Source organism: Tursiops truncatus, chromosome 19 (genome assembly GCF_011762595.2).
Source record: "Tursiops truncatus isolate mTurTru1 chromosome 19, mTurTru1.mat.Y, whole genome shotgun sequence".
Taxonomy (NCBI): Eukaryota; Metazoa; Chordata; class Mammalia; order Artiodactyla; family Delphinidae; genus Tursiops; species Tursiops truncatus.
The window spans coordinates 35,677,334-35,692,876 of record NC_047052.1 but is presented as its reverse complement, the minus strand read 5'-3'; the positions used below and the strand labels follow the sequence as shown (position 1 = coordinate 35,692,876).

The window sequence follows — 15,543 nt, the reverse complement described above, 5'->3', positions numbered from 1 at the left end:
TGAAGTCCATTCATTCACTGCATCTTACACTTTTACAAAAAAGAAATGAGAATGGAACATTCCAAGTTTGTAATTGCTTATTTATGAAATTCCACCCTGAGAACTGAAGTAATATTGTTTCTACAGAGCACTTTCAGATCATCTCAAGCTCCCTGGAATGAAATAGTGCTTTAGTCATCATTGCTTCCGGAGGCAATGATGTGCCTTCTGTTTGCTTTCTTCTTTACAAGATGACATTTTAATAAAAGTAATCGCACTTGGACTAACTGGTTGATACCAGTTGTGTTACAATAAACTAGCAGTTCTCAGTTTTCACTCCATCACAAAGTTGGGGCAGAAGACACCTGTTCTGCCTTCTCCCCTCATCTCAGAAAACACAGGGCCCTTTGATGTCCTCTTCTTTTTCCTGCATCTTATAATCGTGCACTGTACAAGGAAGAGAGTGGGAGAGGGGTAATGAGGAGGAAGGAGGGGCTTCAGACTTTTCTGGGAGGCAGAATGCTAAGGCGAGAGGAGAAGGGGGGAGCAGAGTATTTATTTCTCTTGCCCAGGCTCAACAGCACTCTTGGCTTTGAATTTTCATTGCCATTTCCCTCTGTGCTTTCTCATTTCGCAGGCTTGTGGGCAGTCTTGTTTATTCCCCTCCACAGGCCAGAGATACATCAACAAGTATTTCAGCACTCACTGAAAATGAGTGCCTAGAACTACGCCAGGAAAAGTGGGGCTACACTACAACTCTACGTCCTTACACCTGCCTTTGAAAAGATTACAGTGTTGTTAAAGAGTAAACACTTCCACATGAGAAACTGTAAAAGAGGTGAAGGATATACTCTCAAACATAGGCTGTGCACTAAAGTAAAACTAGTCAATGTATTCTGGTTTCTCTGGGGGGTTTCTAGTACTAAAGTCATTCAGAATAATTTTATCTCATTAGTTATTTATATTCCTTCCCTGATTTTATCCATTCACCTCCACTCTCCTAACCAGGACCCTCACCTGCCCTTGTATTTCAGACCAGACTGAACCATCATGAACTCCAGTGGGAGTCATGCTTTGAAAGCCATTTTAATAAGTAGCAGGAACAGTTATTCTACCTAATTCCCTAGCTTGCATAGAGTAATTTCATCCTGCCAGTCATCCTGAGCCTTGAATTTTTTTCTTTTATCTGTTAGTAGCTAGGACATTTTTACAATAAAATTCTGCCACCTATAGGTAACTCTGGGTGCCTTTGGACATGAAGAAGAGGTTATCTCTAATCCTTTGTCTCCAAGAGTGATTAAGAACATCATCTATTACAAGTGTAATACCCATGATGAGAGGGAGGCGGTCATTCAGCAAGAACTGGTCATCCATATTGGCTGGATCATCTCCAATAACCCGGAGTTATTCCGTGGCATGCTGAAAATACGAATTGGGTGAGTAAAGTACTTTGCATTTGCATAAAGAGAATTGTTCAGGTGGTCCTTGGCCTCTCTGAGTGAAGTGCTGCCCCAGATCTGGTGGGTATTTAGGAAAGTGCATCTTGCCCTAAGTCATAGAGACAACGTCTGGTGGTATGAAGAAATAAATACTAGTGGCCTGAAAAAAACCCTCCTGTTAAACATATTTAACTCCCAACATGAGATGTAGGGGAATAACTCTGTTCTCTGGTAAAATCAAACTCCAGGGGTTTAAGCAGGTGTATCACGTTAAACAATAAAACAAACAAACAAAAACCCCATTATGCACAATACTTGTAAAAAATCCTCTAAATAAGTGGATAAGACTTAAGAGTGGGGTTTTTTTAGTAAAATTAGGTGTCAGGAGGACACACTCAAATAAAAACTTGGTCCTTTTAAGAATATTCTTCTGTATCCGTTTTCTACCAAAATCTAAATTTTAGTCATTAAAATTGTAAGTGTTCTGTTTGGAGAAGTTGAAAGTAAGGCTCTGGTGATCTTGAATCTTCTTAGTCAAGCACTGTGTGAGGCAGTGCAGTAAGCACGTGACCAGGCTCTGGCATCCAGCGGAACTGAGTGCAAGTGCAGACCGCCACTCATCATCTCAGTGGCCTGAGGTCAGTGGCTGAACCTCCCTCCTGTTTTCATACCAGCCTCATTGTTTTGTGTGAGGTGAAACAAAATAATATGTTTAAAAGGCCTGCCACAACCGAGTAAAGTACAAATGAGTCTTTTCATTTTTTTAAACATATTTTTGATTGTATTGAATGCAGGTATCATGTGAATATGTTCTAATTGTAAAAAAGTCAACAAAAAACAATACTTGAGCATATAGAGTAACCTAATATGTGGCCAATTTGGGGGATGATCAAGTGTTTGAAAAGACTATGTAGCCTGTCAGGCGCAAATACCTGTGAATGTGTGTGAGTGTGAATAAGTGTTTAGCTTGCTAGTTGTATAATTAGATCATCAATATCTTTACTATTTCTGTCCTACTTGACTTTCGATTGCTGATAAATTGTAAAATGTTCTCCTGATTATGAATTTGTCAATCTTTCCTTGCATTTTTATCCGTTTTGCTTTATATATTTTAAAGCTTTGTTTTTGTCCATGTTGCCATGTTTTAACAATGAATCTTTCCTTGTGTCATTTATTTTGTAATTGAATTATTTTTAAAAAATTATTTTTAATTTCAAGCATCTACAAAAGTATAGAAAATAGTATAATAAAGCCCATACTATTACTCAGCTTCAACAATATCATCATATGGCCAATCTTATTTCACTCATACCCCCCCACTACCTACCTCACCCACACTCCCGTCTAGATTTAAAGCAAATCCATCATATCATTTAATCTGTAAATACTTCAGTGTGTATCTCTAAGACATAAGGAGTTTTTAAAAGCATAACCATGGTCCCATTACAATGCATGAAATATAACAAATGAATTATTTGTGTCTAATATTACTGCCATGCCTGCTTTCTGTTTTTGTTTTTATTAGCTTGGTATACTGTCTTCCATTCCTTTACCTTCAATGTTCTTTTTTCATTTTGTATAGATATGTCTTTTATATTTAACATTCATGCCATATTTACTTTTAATCCAGTCTGATTATCTTTTAATAGAAATATATGTGATATTTGTGCCATTTCATTTATATTTTGACTTATTTCTACCATTATATTTTGTTTTTTAGTTACCATGCTTTCTTGTTGTTTCTTTTTTTTTTTTTCCTTTCTTCTATCGCTGGATTGATTTCATTTTCCCTTTCATTTCTTTGTTTTAATTTTGCATGTGAGTATGAAGCACTTTATGTAAAATGATTACCCATTTTTTCCTTCAAAAAATTACATTAAAAACTAGTTGCTTATTGGAAGTATCTGAATGCCTCTCGTTTCAACAATTCTCATTCTAGGAATTTAGACATACTTTAACAGCAGTCTTCATTTCATGCTTGTTTGAAATAGTGGGCCATACAATAAAATGCTGTGCAGCCATTACAAGTAACAAGATAGAGTCAATATACTGATATTTATAAATGTCCAAGATAAATTAAGTAAAAAAAAAAGTTGCAAATATATTGTTCTATTTTTTATAAAAGAACAATAATACTGTATATATATATATATGTATAATATATATGTGGAAAAATATACATAAAATCGGTGTCAATTATTTTCTCTGGGAGATTTCTACTTTGTAAGTTATGTTTTTCAGTTTTACTTAAATTTTTTTAGTTGAGGTTATTAGTTTTTAAACTGTTTACCTGATTTTAGTTAGAGTATATTTCAGGTGCGCTTCCCATTCTTTATCTCCTCTTTCTTTTGATTGAGAAATGAACTCACTCTGCATAGAACTTGACCTTCGTTTTCATCCCTTAAAATAATTCCTTTCAAATATTAGGATGTATTCCAAATCAATTATAAGAACTGTGAATCATATCCTGATTTTTCGGTCTCTGTTAGCTCTAAAATTTTCAGCTCTAATTCTTGACTATATATGAGGATGCAGAAATGGGTCTTTCATGTGAGTTGTCTCTAAATGAAAAGAGGTGTGATTCTTTGTATCCATACAGGTATTAAAAGTACTCTGTTGTCACAGATTCAGGCATTTCTCTGAGGCTGACTAAGAAGTATAGGTTATAACTCTTCCAAATCATATCATTTGTAGTAAATGTTCTATTCAGGGGACTCTTTAAGTGATAGTCATCCTTACGGTGACTTAAGCAAAGGCTTAAAGTAAAAGTTAACTGTTCCCCAGGATTTTACAATGCTGTGTTTTTCAGCCTCTAAGTAGATTTTCCTTTACTGCTTATTCAGCATTTTAGGCTAATTTATGTTCTCTCAAAAATCCAATGTAATTTTCTTCCTTGAATCCATCTGACCTGAAGCTTCTTTCTCTGCATGGGAATGAAGTATGTTTAGTTTATTCTAAAAATAGTTTTCTTCCTGTTTTTGTATCTGCTATTCTATATGTTCAGTGCCTTCTGTGAGAAATAAAATACTCTTTTTTTCTCAAACTGTCACCCAAAATAAAAATGTCAGGACAGAGCATCTGACTTAGTATCTAATGATAGAAAAAAATCTAATGATAGAAAAAAGCCTCCTAATGGAGAAATTTGCCGGGAAACTTTATTCACTGTCCTGAAACTCATCCTGGAATTAATCGAGGCATTATATTCCCATTGTGGGTATTAACATTGTCCCTGCCCAACTTATTATATGTATTTCCCCCATATGCTTGACTCACAGGGTCAGCTCTAAACACTGGGACATTGTCAGTTGGGAAGGAGTCTGATTTTTTTTAAATTTATTTATATTTTTAAAATTTACTTTTGGCTGTGTTGGGTCTTTGTTGCTGTGCGCGGGCTTTCTCTACTTGTGGCGAGTGGGGGCTACTCTTCATTGCAGTGCACGGGCTCTAGGTGCACGGGCTTCCGTAGCTTGGCTTGCGGGCTCTAGAGTGCAGGCTCAGTATTTGTGGCACGTGGGCCTAGTTGCTCTGCGGCATGTGGGATCTTCCCAGACCAGGGATCAAACCCGTGTCCCCTGCATTGGCAGGCAGATTCTTAACCACTGTGCCACTAGGGAAGTCCCAGAGTCTTTTTTTTTTTTTTTTAAATAAGAAGTAATTTATTTAAGAAATTTACGTCTGCTCAGGATAGAAACCAGATCTTCTCTTCCTATCTGTATTGTGTTCTAGCCCACAAGAGATGTTCAATAAAATTTGACAGATTGTTTAATATATAGGTTATAAGTAGATTCAGGTAGTTTGCCTTGAGCTAGTGATGGGGAATTTAGGAAAAATAAAAGCATGGCTCTCTACTCAGAGAAATAAAAGACTCTTTTAATTTTGATAAATGCGCTTGGTTTGTACAAGTCATGTCCTTCAGGAAATGACAAAGTTAAACAGGGCCTTGTTTATATGAAAATTTAATCATACATATAGAGAATAGAAGGATGTAGCACTTTCTCCACTTATTAATGGAATGGTGCAGTTAATCATATCAGGGCATGGTACAAATTACCTTATAATGGTACTTCTCTAATCAGCATTCCCTGTAAGGATCTAAGGGGATACATATGTGAGTAACATGTTGTTTTTGCACTCAAAAGTTTACTCTGGTGAACGGTTTCATCCTCCTTTCCTCCTCCATCCCCATAACCATATGTTATTTATTGCACACCTATTATATGCTAGACAGTATGCTAAAAATACTTCATATATATTATCTGATTTAATCCATACAACTTTGAGGTAGTCACTAGGACCCCCATTTTAAAGTAAACAACTTGAGATTCAGAGAGCTTAGGTAACTTAAATTAGTAAGTGAAAGAACTGGGATTTATACCCAGGACTGCCTGACTCCAAAGTTCTTGTTCTTCAATCTTAAATACTTTGTGCATGTTTTCACTTATGTATAGTGTTGCTCTCTTTTAAGGGAGACAGGCCTTACTGTTTGTTTCTAAAACCTTATGACCTTTATGGTACCTTCTACATGATTTCAGCCTATGACCCATTTTACATTCAAGTATCCATGTAGCAGCTATGATGTGCATTGTCTCCTGATGGTTTTTGTCTTTAGTTTGTCAGTCCTCCAATCTAGGATCAGTACTATTTAGTATTGTACAGTACAAGACACACCAAGGAGGCTGAACAGTTACAAATTAACAAACATAAAAAATAAGATTTTGCCCCCTTTATTCATCATGAGACCAAGAAAATAGGGATGATTTGGAACTAATTCTAGGTTAGCCCCTTGTACAGTGCAAGAGATATATTAAGATACTATGAAAATTCAGTGAAGTTAAGTAACTTGCACTTGGTCACAATACTAAGAACCATGATTTGAACCTAGGGTGAATGACTCCAGAGTTCATGCTTCCCCATCCCTCTTCCAGCTCTCATATATATAAAATAGGGAGGCTGTCCCTGCTTTGGCTTCTTCATTGGTTTGTGGCAGTTCTGGGTAAGGAATGTGAAGGTCTTTTGCAAAGGATAAAACTTAAACAGCATTGCTGTGACATTTGGTAATTTGAGGTCCTCTATCTTGTGGCATTTGGAGAGCAAGTACCTCTGGGGCTTTCTTTCTGCAGACTACAAATCCCAAGGAGGAGGATCCCATGCCCCACCCACCCCCTCCAACAAACACACACATACTCACCCTTGTCTTCCAGTCCTAGGTTTGCAAAGACCCTCTGCTCCCACAAGAGATGTTCACCCTCGAGGTATCCCTTTCCACCATAGTTGATTCTCCTTCAAGGCCCAGTGGAATGATCCCAAGCATTTCATAAAATGAAACTCAAAATCCCTTTTGGATTCTCTGCTGCCATCTGACATGGTCTTACCCCACCATCATCTGGTGGGACCTCATGAAGCACATGGCAGACTCTGAAAAATTGTACTGTGGGGACTTCCGTGGTGGCGCAGTGGTTAAGAATCCACCTGCCAATGCAGGGTACATGGGTTTGAGCCCTGGTCGGGGAGGATCCCACATGCCGCGGAGCAACTGAGCCCATGTGCCACAACTACTGAACCTGCGCTCTAGAGCCCGTGTGCCACAACTACTGAGCCTGCGCTCTAGAGCCTGCAAGCCACAACTACTGAAGCCCGCGCACCTAGAGCCCAGGCTCCACAAGAGAAGCCACCGCAATTAGAAGCCTGCGCACCACAACAAAGAGTAGCGCCCACTCACTGCTACTAGAGAAAGCCCACGTGCGGCAACAAAGACCCAACACAGCCAAATAAATAAATTAATTAAATAAAAATTAAAACAAATATTCTCCTGTGCCTGCCCATGGTGCTCCTCCACCATATTAACAGAAAGGTTTTGGAACCCTGTCTCTACTCAAGGGATATCTAACAACCTCAGAGAACTGCAGTTATCCTGTCTGTGAGGCTTGTGATAGTGCCCTTCTGAAAAGAAAAAAGATAATTTTGTATCTTTTTAATATATTTTTATTGGAACTTATTTTAAATAAATTTTACTCAGACCTCAGCTCCTTAAATGAACAGCTTCCTTGCATTTACTGCTAGCAGCAAACACATACTCTATTTATGTTTCTTTACAAAATTTACCTGGAATTAGTCCCTGGAAGGTTTTGCTTAAAACCTTGCTTAAGAGCAAATTATTCATTTATAGAGTCCTTGAGTGTCAAATTTCTTATAAATTGTTGAGTTTCTTGCTCTTCTAAGTCACCCGTTTGTGTTTGTAGCATGATTTTAAAAGAAAGAAGGGAAGGGATTTATAGAAAACATTTTTTTAATTTCCTTACAGGTTAATTAAAGTATTTCAGACTCATTCATATCTGACTTTTTACTGTTGTTTCTATCTTTCAAATGTTGATTATGATTAAAGAGATTGATAGTTTAGCCAGCTTTTAACACCATATTCCTCCTGAAATGCTAACATTCATTAGGCTGAATGGACATAAAAAATAAGAACATTTGTCTGAGTCATGGTACATCTTACACATAATTCTCCTGCACTATGTATGCTTGTATCTCTCTGTTTTAACCTCTCTCTCTGAGGTTTTTGGATTTTTAAATTTTATTTATTTACATCACCCACTGCCTCAATTGCTTTAAACCAATACCACCATGTTTCTTTTCTCTTTTTCCCAAGGTTAATCCTGCCAATGCAATTTCTTCAACATTACTGCTATCAGGCACTCCAGTGAACAAAATTAACCTGCTCACAGGAATGGTATTCTAGTGTGATAATGATTTGATTTGCTGTCTCATTATTGATTTGTGCTCCAGCTTTCATGTTGAAATAGATTAAGTTCCTGACAGGCCCATTACTGTAAAGACCTCCAATCAACTGCTTTCTGTTCTAGGTCTATTATTCAGGAGACAACCCCTGAGCATATATGTTATCAAGTCTTTTTCATCCCTGCTTTTCATACTGCCAGGACATCCTCTGTAAGCCATTATGATCCATGCATGTCTTGTCTTCTAATGCCCACAGCTGCATCTGTGGATCACACATCCAGTGCTTAAGAGAAGTCCTTTGGTGTCATAGGTACCAGACCATAACATTGCTTGTGCAGTAAAGGAAAAAGGATATAATTGCAGCTCTGAGTTCATTAGCCTGGTTTGATACTCATCCATAGTACTTTGCTTTTGCCATTTGATACGAGGTAAAGAAGTGAGATGATGGAGTTCTACCTCTATTCTGTTATGATTAGATCAGAGGTAGAGTGGGTGAGTGATTTCTCTCCAGTTACCAAACAGGAAGCTCACTTTGCCTCATCAAATTGTCTCCCTCTTTGTATTAATAGGAATCAAGCAGAACAGTCCCTTCTTGCAACTTTTCATCTCCTGTCATATAGCTTAGTAAAATGTTTGCACAGTTATTTGTTCACGTGTTTAACAGTAAACTTGGCAAATACTTCTTAGTATCTTGAAATAACCTCAAAATGATTATTTTAAAAATTGTTTCTTGCTGTGGATCAGTGCTATTCTTTATAACATTTTTTCAGAAAATGTCAGCTGTTCTGATTTACCAGTGATGTCAGGTTTCCATGTACCTTATTTTATATTTCACTCCTTAATTGGGGCAGGTTGGAAAGGAAAATGCCAATACATACACAACATGCTAACCAACCTCACATTAAGAGAGTTTTTAGAAGGATAAACTTATTCCCAGGACTGTATAGGAATACTAGGCCACCTCTTCACATTTTTCCAGCATTGTGGAGGAATTCATTGTCAAGTCAGACCATGCTACATTTGAAGGTTGATCTGGTCAGTAGTGTGCATCTGCCTCTCTCTCATTTGCTTATTGTCAAATAGAGCATGTCGCTGGTTCTTTAGGCAGACTGAATTTATAAGGATCTGGTCCAAGAATAACCTTCATTCTTTTGACCTTCCACAGTTGCTTGCTTGCTTGCTTTCCCCATTTTGCATTAAGTGCTTTTACATTGGAATTGTCAAATCAGGTTTGGTGACTTTGTCAGCAGGAATGAGGGTAAGAAGCCAGATTTTCCCATGCAAAGGAATTAATGCTCTTTTGTATTAGTAGTTCTAAAAATGGATTAAAATGTCTTTGATTTTCTAAACTGTGTGACTCACTTGGTTATTTACTTTCTCTAAGTGTCTGTTCATATATAAGGCTATTTGGCTGTTTCTGTTGTAGTCTTTTGAAGAATTCCAAGCTAAACAGATTAACTTGGCCAATATTTTTGAATGAATAATGTATTTTTAACAATCTGCCAAATAAGTTAGATTCATTTGTGCTCAAATGAACCTTCTGGGACTTCCTTGGTGGCTCTGTGGTTAAGAATCTGCCTGCCAGTGCAGGGGCCACAAGTTTGATCCCTGGTCCGGGAAGATCCCACATGCCGCGAAGCAACTAAGCCCATGTGCCACAACTGCTGAGCCTGCGCTCTAGCCTGCCAGCCACAACTACTGAGCCCACGTGCCACAACTACTGAAGCCTGTGCGCCTAGAGCCCATGCTCCGCAACAAAGAGTAGCCCTCGCTCGCCTCAACTAGAGAAAGCCCACATGCAGCAACGAAGACCCAACACAGCCATAAATAAATTTATTTTTTAAAAAAAGTCATCTTCTTTCTTTGGTGGCTGCTGAGTACAATGTTTTCTATAATTTGCTCACAGAACTGCTGAGATTTTGTAAATAGAAGCCAGAGGGGAAATTTTTAGATCTCCAACTATCTTTGTTTATGGTACTGAAGGTTTTAAAAGGTAAATGTGATAGATAATGTTTACTTTTAATAACTCAAGTTTTGGGAGGACCTTAAAAAGTAAGTGTTTTAAAAAATTTAGTTATTTTAGAAGAGGACACCTCCTGAAGTGAAATCAATGAGGCACTTCTTCCAACCTGAGTTTGAGAAGTCAAATAAAAGGAGTTTGCTAACATAATTTGAACATAACAATTGAACATAAAAATTGAACTCTATAATTTCAAAAGCATTTTAACAGCTTTAACATAACATTGTCTTACTTATTCCTCAAAATAATTTCATAAAATGAGCTGAACAAGTAATAGTAATACAGTATTCCCATTTGAAAAATAACTTGGAAATGGGGTTCAGTTGGTAAGTGACAGAATTGGTATCCAGGTCTGTCTTCATTGTTTTTTCTTTTCACTAAGAAAATATTTAAATGTGTAATAACAGAATAGTTTGGTAAATTCCTATATACCCATTATTTAAATGGGTATAAGCAATTGTTAGTAATTTATATTTACTATATTTGCTTTACTTTGTTTTGGCTGTAAATTATAAAGGAAATTTACAGCCAAATGACATTTTGACGTTTACCCCTCAATATTTTAGTAAGTATATATCTAAAGTAAGAAAAAGGACATTTTCTTAATAAACACAGTACCATTATCACACCCAACAAAGTTAGCAATAATTCCTTAATATTACCTGGTACACTGTTTTTATTCATATTTCTCTAGTTGTCCCCAAAATGACTTTGTTTTAAAAATACCAGGGTCCCAAAGAAGGCCCACACATGGCATTAGTTGCTATATCTCTTAAGTCACTTTTAATCTAGAACAGTACCCCTTTACCCCATTTTTCTTTTCATGACATTAAGTTGTTTGGGGACACCAAAAGGCTGGTCTTTAGATTTTCAATTTGATGTTCCTTCTATTATACTAAGCTGCCTCAAATGTAAATTTTAAATGTTAAATAAAGAAATAAAATAATAAATAGAAAAAAATTTTGTCCAACCTATAAAATTAAAAATAGAATTTTTATATTATAAAGAGAGTCCATGGAGCAGTTTATTGTAACTGAAATGTTGCTGTAACAACTAATTAGGTTTGACATAAATACACTACCATGTGTAAAATAGATATCTAGTGGGAACCTGCTGTATAGCACAGGGAGCTCAGCTCGGTGCTCTGTGACAACCTAGATGGGTGGGATGGGCTGGGGGAGGGAGGCCCAAGAGGGAGGAGATATAGGTATACATATAGCTGATTCACGTATCATTGTACAGGAGAAATGAACACAACATTGTAAAGCAATTATACTCCAATAAAATAAATTTTTAAAAGAACTAATTTCATAAGCAACTTTAACATCAAAACATCCAGAGTAACTAGTAACTATATCCTTGTGACTTTTATGCTTGTATAACATTTTGATTAAATGTAGTTCATAATAATGAAGATGAACAAGTAAATAAATTCTAGTCTTTGGCAATAATACAGGTTTAGTCCAGTTTTGCTTTTCAGCTGATTAGAGAAGTGCAAATTATGCATCTTAACTCCGTTACATATTCTGTTGTTGCACATATCAGAAAATTCACGAACATGTAGTTTGTTGTTTGTAGATACCTTGTCATCTTTAGTGTTCTTACCAAAGAGCAAGTATTAAATATTTGTCATGTACTATCAGTAGTAATAGTAATGTTATATATTTTTTTTTTTTTTTTTTTTTGCGGTACGCGGGCCTCTCACTGTTGTGGTGGCCTCTCCCGTTGCGGAGCACAGGCTCCGGACGCGCAGGCTCAGCGGCCATGGCTCACGAGCCCAGCCGCTCCGCGGCATGTGGGATCCTCCCAGACCGGGGCACGAACCCGTGTCCCCTGCATCGGCAGGCGGACTCTCAACCACTGCGCCACCAGGGAAGCCCTATATTTTTTAAATTATTATGTTCTATCCTTGTGTATCTCTCATGCCTTTATAATCTATCTCAGTGTCATGCAACATAGTCTGCATTTGACTGGCAGACTAGTTAAATTCCTAACTTCCAGAAATGGCAACAACAAAGAATAGTGAAGAGGATAGGAAAAAGAGCTGAGAGTTGCCTTATCAGAGGGATTGGAGCAGTCACAGGAGACACACTGCCTTGTGGCTTATGGCCTGGCCCAGTGGGCAGGGTGATATGCTTGGTTGATATTACTTCCTGCTCAACTGGAAACGATTACCATTTTTCTTACCATTTTTTCCATTGAGAGAGAGTAAAGTCATTCCATGAGGATGCATCACTGTTGTTTTGCAAACCAACCTTGGCAGAAAGAAGGACTTGAATCTTTTGATTATTTCCACCTAACATTTTCATCTCTGTACCTGCAATAACCTGTAGGCAGTCTTTCAAAGAAGTGTATAAGAGAAAGATATTGAAATATTTGGGCACAGTAACTTCACCACTTTAAATCTTTGTTGCTGTAACTAGATGTTTCTACCTGTGGGCTGGCTACACAGTACCCCCTTTGGGAGACAAAGCCTGGGTGAATGAAGACATGTTCTTTGGAGTTCTCTGTCTCTGTTTGTTATTCAGTGTTCACCAAAGGATTTAAGGATAAAGCACAGGAATCTGCTGTGTAAAACTAATTCCCTAGCTTTTCCTAATGGTCTGTAGAGTTCTGGTTCCCTAAGGCATAGTATTATTTCCTGAGTTTTCTTTGGTTTGCATAACTAGTTTATCCGAGTTCTTTCCTCAGAATACAATAAATGAAATGAGATGAAACTGTAAAAATACTTACTAAAAGCTTCTCAAGTTAAATAATAAAATTATTTACACATAAAATAATGAAATATTTTAGGCATTTCTAGGCACATAACTACCAGGCACACAAATAGTACTCAATAAATGCTTTCCTAAATAATCACATTAAAGCTCTTTCTGTAATACAAGTGTGTTTTATGAACAACATTTAAATATCTATTAAAGAATAGATTCTTCTGAAATCTACTGATTAAAGTATGTTCTCTGATATACTAGTATAATTAAGTTATAACTAACTGTGTGCCTGTATTTCAAAGGCAGGTATTTCTCCTCTGTCCCTTCCAATTAATGACTACAAAATAAATGAAGTAGGTAAAAAATACTTGTCCTTCCTGGGAAAGGAATGTGTATGTAATAGCATATCTCAGCCCATTTCTTAAAATGATTTATTTTTATCCTATTTGTTTTTTTCATATATCTAGTATTAAGAAAATAGTAGTGTGGCAGCCACTACTTATCAATCTCATTTGGTAAGAACCTAAGTATCTGTCTATTTTCTTTTTTTATAAATTTATTTATTTATTTTTGGCTGTGTTGGGTCGTCGTTTCTGTGCAAGGGCTTCCTCTAGTTGCGGTGAGCGGGGGCCACTCTTCATCGCGGTGCGTGGGCCCCTCACTGTCTCGGCCTCTCTTGTTGTGGAGCACAGGCTCCAGACGCGCAGGCTCAGTAGCCGTGGCCCACGGGCCCAGTTGCTCCACGGCATGTGGGATCTTCCCAGACCAGGGCTCGAACCCGTGTTCCCTGCATTGGCAGGCAGGTTCTCAACCACTGCGCCACCAGGGAAGCCCCAGTATCTGTCTATTTTCATGTTTTACTACCTATCCACATATGCACAAGCAGGGCTCATTTTTAAGAGGCTGATCATGTCACATAATCTTGATGGAAGTAATTATATCAGCAGTTCAGGAAATTCAAATGGCCCTTTCTTCATTCCTCTTTGGATGGGTCAGTGCTGTTAAGGGCATTGCCAAAAGAAGCACAAGGTGATTTTATTTCAAGAGTTATTGATTCATGCTTTCCCTGTTTTGTTTCAGGTGGATCATCCATGCTATGAAGTATGAACTACAGATCCGTGGTGGAAACAAGCCAGCCAGAGACTTATATCAGTTGTCACCTACTGAAGTGAAACAGCTTCTGTTGGATATTCTGCAGCCTCAAAGGAATGGAAGGTAATGAGGGTCCTTTATCAAAGACCAGTAGATGGGCAGCATACCTAGAGATACTAATTAAAATTGTCTTCAGGGCTTCCCTGGTGGCGCAGTGGTTGAGAGTCCGCCTGCCGATGCAGGGGACACGGGTTCATGCCCCGGTTGGGGAAGATCCCACATGCCGTGGAGCGGCTGGGCCCGTGAGCCATGGCCGCTGAGCCTGCGCGTCCGGAGCCTGTGCTCCGCAACGGGAGAGGCCCCAACAGTGAGAGGCCCGCGTACCGCAAAAAAAAAAAAAAAAAAAAAATTGTCTTCAGTTGTGATTTTGTGTTGATTTGAATTTTATACTTTTTTCAGGTATAGATTGTAAATGTTTCTTAATCTTTATTATTCTATGCAGAATGTAACACTTCATTCCACTTTGGTCAATTCCTCCCAACATTTTGGCATAAAAGTTTGGATTTGGTAATGTTACTTAAATATCTTGCCTGTAACTCTGTCTCTCTAAGTAGACTGTAAACTTATTCAGGTAAAACTTGTCTTAGACTTAACTTGTGCTAACCTTAGAATAAAAACAAAACAAATACTTTGGATTGCATTAAATTGAAGAGTTATCTTTATTACAGAAAGTGCTTTAATAAAATTATTTAAGCAAGCATTTATTGAGCACTATCTGTGTGCCTGGTACTTTCCAAGGTATAGTTATATGCCTAGAAATACCTAGAGAAGAAGTCTTCTGCAAAAGTATATTTGAACAAATGGAAGAGCATCCTTGTTCTTAGACAGGAAAATTCAACATTTTAAAGATGTCTGTTTACAAGTTTAATGAAATTCCAATAAAATTCCAACAAGCTGTTTTATGGAGTTAGACCAGTTAATACTAAACTTCCTGTGGAAAAACAAACATGCAAGAATAACCAGAAAAACATAAAACAAAGACTTGCCCTAAGAGAGACAGTAAAAATATTTAAAAGTCTTTATAATTAAAATAACGTGATGCTGGTACATGAACAGAAAAATAGAACAGTTGAACAGAATAAAAAGTCCAGAAATAGACCCCCCAAGAACTTATGGAAATTTCATGTATGACATCTCAAAATCATTGGGTCAAGGATGGACTTTTTAAATAAATAGTGATGGGACAACTGGATAGCCATTTGGAAAAGATAAAATAAAATTCATACTTTATACTGTACTTGAGAATAAACTCCAAACAGATTAGTGATCTAAACGTTAAAAAAAAAAAATGAAACCATACTAGTGCTAAAAGAAGACATGGGTTGGGACTTCCCTGGTGGCACAGTGGTTAAGAATCCATCTCCCAATGCAGGAGACACAGGTTCAAGCCCTGGTCCAGGAAGATCCCTCATGCCACAGAACAACTAAGCCCCTGTGCCACAACTACTGAGCCTGCACTCTAGAGCCTGCAAGCCACAACTATTGAGCATGTGTGCTGCAACTA

General features: G+C 37.5%; 1 protein-coding gene across 4 annotated transcripts in view; it reads left to right on the top strand.

Moving 5' to 3' along the window:
- PHKB (phosphorylase kinase regulatory subunit beta) overlaps window positions 1-15,543 on the top strand; it is a 193,756-nt gene that overhangs the window by 165,691 nt on the left and 12,522 nt on the right. For all 4 annotated transcript variants that reach the window (XM_073795660.1, XM_033845059.2, XM_033845058.2 and 1 more), the window contains 2 exons: window positions 1,213-1,415; window positions 13,968-14,102. In XM_073795660.1, the coding sequence (XP_073651761.1) occupies window positions 1,213-1,415; window positions 13,968-14,102 (338 nt within the window). The remainder of the gene's footprint in view (window positions 1-1,212; window positions 1,416-13,967; window positions 14,103-15,543) is intronic.